The sequence below is a fragment of the Malurus melanocephalus genome, unplaced genomic scaffold (genome assembly GCF_030028575.1).
Source record: "Malurus melanocephalus ecotype Western Australia unplaced genomic scaffold, MMel_1.1 scaffold_2420, whole genome shotgun sequence".
Taxonomy (NCBI): domain Eukaryota; kingdom Metazoa; phylum Chordata; class Aves; order Passeriformes; family Maluridae; genus Malurus; species Malurus melanocephalus.
Window position 1 is genome coordinate 6,542 of NW_026625652.1, and position 2,862 is coordinate 9,403.

At 38.4% G+C, this 2,862-nt stretch overlaps 1 protein-coding gene across 1 annotated transcript in view; it reads left to right on the plus strand.

Annotated features, from left to right (window-relative positions):
* Window positions 1-1,404, plus strand: part of NOP10 (NOP10 ribonucleoprotein) — a 3,083-nt gene extending 1,679 nt beyond the window's left edge. The window contains exon 2 of the mRNA XM_057388740.1: window positions 930-1,404. Coding sequence (XP_057244723.1) covers window positions 930-1,070 — 141 coding nt within the window. The 3' untranslated portion in view covers window positions 1,071-1,404. The remainder of the gene's footprint in view (window positions 1-929) is intronic.
* The last annotated feature ends 1,458 nt before the right edge of the window (window positions 1,405-2,862 follow it).

Sequence of the window (2,862 nt, forward strand, 5' to 3'; positions counted from 1 at the left end):
GATTTTGGGGGTAAATTTTGGGTAAATTCTGGAGAATTTTTGGGTAAATTCTGGGGTATTTTGGGGCAAATTTTGGGCTCTTTTGGGGTAAATTTTTGCCTCTTTTGGGCTAAATTTTGGGTGATTTTGGGGCAATTTCAGGCACATTTTGAGCAGAATTTTGGGGTAAATTTCGGGCGATTTCAGCCAAATTTTGAGCAGATTTTTTTGGGTAAATTCTGGGGGATTTTCAGGGTAAATTTTGGGCGATTTTGGGGTAAATTTTGGGGTATTTTGAGCAGAATTTTTGGTGAATTCTGTGTGATTTTGGGGGTAAATTTTGGGCAGAATTTTTGGGGTAAATTTTGGGGGATTCTGGGGGATTTTGGAGTAAATTCTGGGTGATTTTTGGCAGAATTTTTGGGTAAATTCTGGGGGATTTTGGGGTAAATTTTGGGTAATTATTGGCTAAATATTAATGGGATTTTGGGCAAAATTTTGGGGTAAATCTGGGACAATTTTGGGGTAAATTTTGGGCTATTTTGAGCAGATTTTTTGGGGTAAATGCTGTGTGATTTTCCGGGTAAATTTTGGATGATTTTGGGCAGAACTTTTGGGGGAATTCTGGGGGATTTTGGAGTAAATTTTGGGTGATTTTGGGCACAATTTCGGGGTGAATTTTGGGTGATTTCGAGCAGATTTTTTGGGTAAATTCTGGAGAATTTTTGGGGTAAATTTTGGAGGATTTTTAGGGTAAATTTTGGGCTATTTCGGGCTGAATTTCGGGTAAATTTTAGGGTATTTGCACTGATTTTTGGGGTAAATTTTGGGACAATTTCGAGCACATTTTGAGCAGAATTTTTTTGTAAATTTTTGGGTAAATTCTGTGTGATTTTTGGGTAAATTCTTCATGATTTTAATGCAAATTTTCCATTTTTTTCCACCCCCAGAAGGTCTCCCCCAGCGGGGTCCCCACCCGCTCCGCCCACCCCGCCCGATTCTCCCCCGATGACAAATTCTCCCGGCACCGATTGGCCCTGAAACGCAGATTTGGGATCCTCCCCACCCAGAAGGGACAGGTCCTGGTCTGAGAGACCCAAAATCGACGGAAAATGACCCAAAAATGGCTGAAAATGACCCAAAAATGGATGAAAATGACCCAAAAATGACTGAAAATGACCCAAAAATGACCCAAAATCGACAGAAAATGAAAAAAAATCCATTGAAAATGAGCCTAAAAGACTGAAAATGACAAAAAAACCCAAAAAATGGCTTAAAATGACCCAAAATTGATGGAAAATGACTCCAAAATGGCTGAAAATAGACGGAAAAGGACCCAAAAATGACCCAAAAATGACTGAAAAAACCTCGGAAGGGATCCGGATTGGAGAGACCCAAAAATGGGAGAAAATGACCCAAAAATGACGGAAAATGGCTGAAAATGACCCAAAAATGACCCAAAATCGACGGAAAACAAAAAAAAATCCACTGAAAATGACCCAAAAATGGCGGAAAATGACCCAAAAATGACTGAAAAAACCCTCGGAATGGATCCGGATTGGAGAGACCCAAAAACGGTGGAGAATGACCCAAAAATCCCCCCAAAATAACCTAAAAATGGATGAAAATGTCCCAAAAATGACCCTGAGATGGCACTGAAATCGTCAGAATGATCCCAGATTTAAAAAACCCAAAAACGGCAAAAAATGACCCAAAAATGACTGAAAATGACCCAAAAATGACTCTGAGACAGCAGCAAAAATCCTTCAAAGTGTCCCTGTTCTGAGAGACCCAAAATTGATGGAAAATGACCCAAAAACGGCTCAAAATCGACGGAAAATGACCCAAAATCGACGGGAAATGACCCAAAATTGACCCTGAGATGGCACCGAAATCGTCAGAATTATCCTGAATTGGAAAGACCCAAAAACGGCAAAAAATGCCCCAAAAATGGCTGAAAATGACCCAAAAATGGCTGAAAACCGACGGAAAATGACCCAAAAATGACAAAAAAACCCCCAAAAAATGGCTGAAAATGACCGAAAAATGACTGAAAATGACAAAAAAACCCCAAAAATGGCTGAAAAACGATGAAAAATGACTGAAAATGACCCAAAAATGACCCAAAATCGATGGAAAATAACCCAAAAATGACTGAAAAAACCTTGGAATGGATCCGGATTGGAGAGACCCAAAAATGGTGAAAAATGACCCAAAAATGACCCAAAAATGGCTGAAAATGACCCAAAAATGGCTGAAAATGACAAAGAACCCCAAAAAATGGCTGAAAATGACCCAAAATCGACGGAAAATGACCCAAAAATGACTGAAAAATCCTCTGAATGGATCCAGATTGGAGAGACCCAAAAATGGCTGAAAATGATCCAAAAGTGGCTGAAAATGACCCAAAAATGGTGGAAAAGGACCCAAAAATGGTGGAAAATGACCCAAAAATGACCCAAAAATGGCAGAATTGACGGGAAATGACCCAAAAATGGTGGAAAATGACACAAAAATACCCCCAAAATGGCTGAAAATGACTCAAAAATGACCCTGAGATGGCCCCGAAATCCTCAGAATTATTCCCAAAACAAAAACCTGGAAAAGAACCCAAAAAACCGCCAAAAATACCCAAAAAAACCACTGAAAAAAATAAAAAAAAAAAAGACTGAAAAGACCCCAAAAAATCCAAAAAAAATCTCCGGAATTCCCCGAGAAAAGGAAAAAGAAGAATAGGAAAGAAAATGAAATTTTAAGGAATGAAAATGAGAGAAAAACGAGGAAAATTTTTTACGAAACGGCAAAAAAAAATTTTGATGGAAAAACGGAAAAAAAATTTTTAGCAACGGGAGGGAAATAAAAAAAAAGGAAATAAAAATAAAT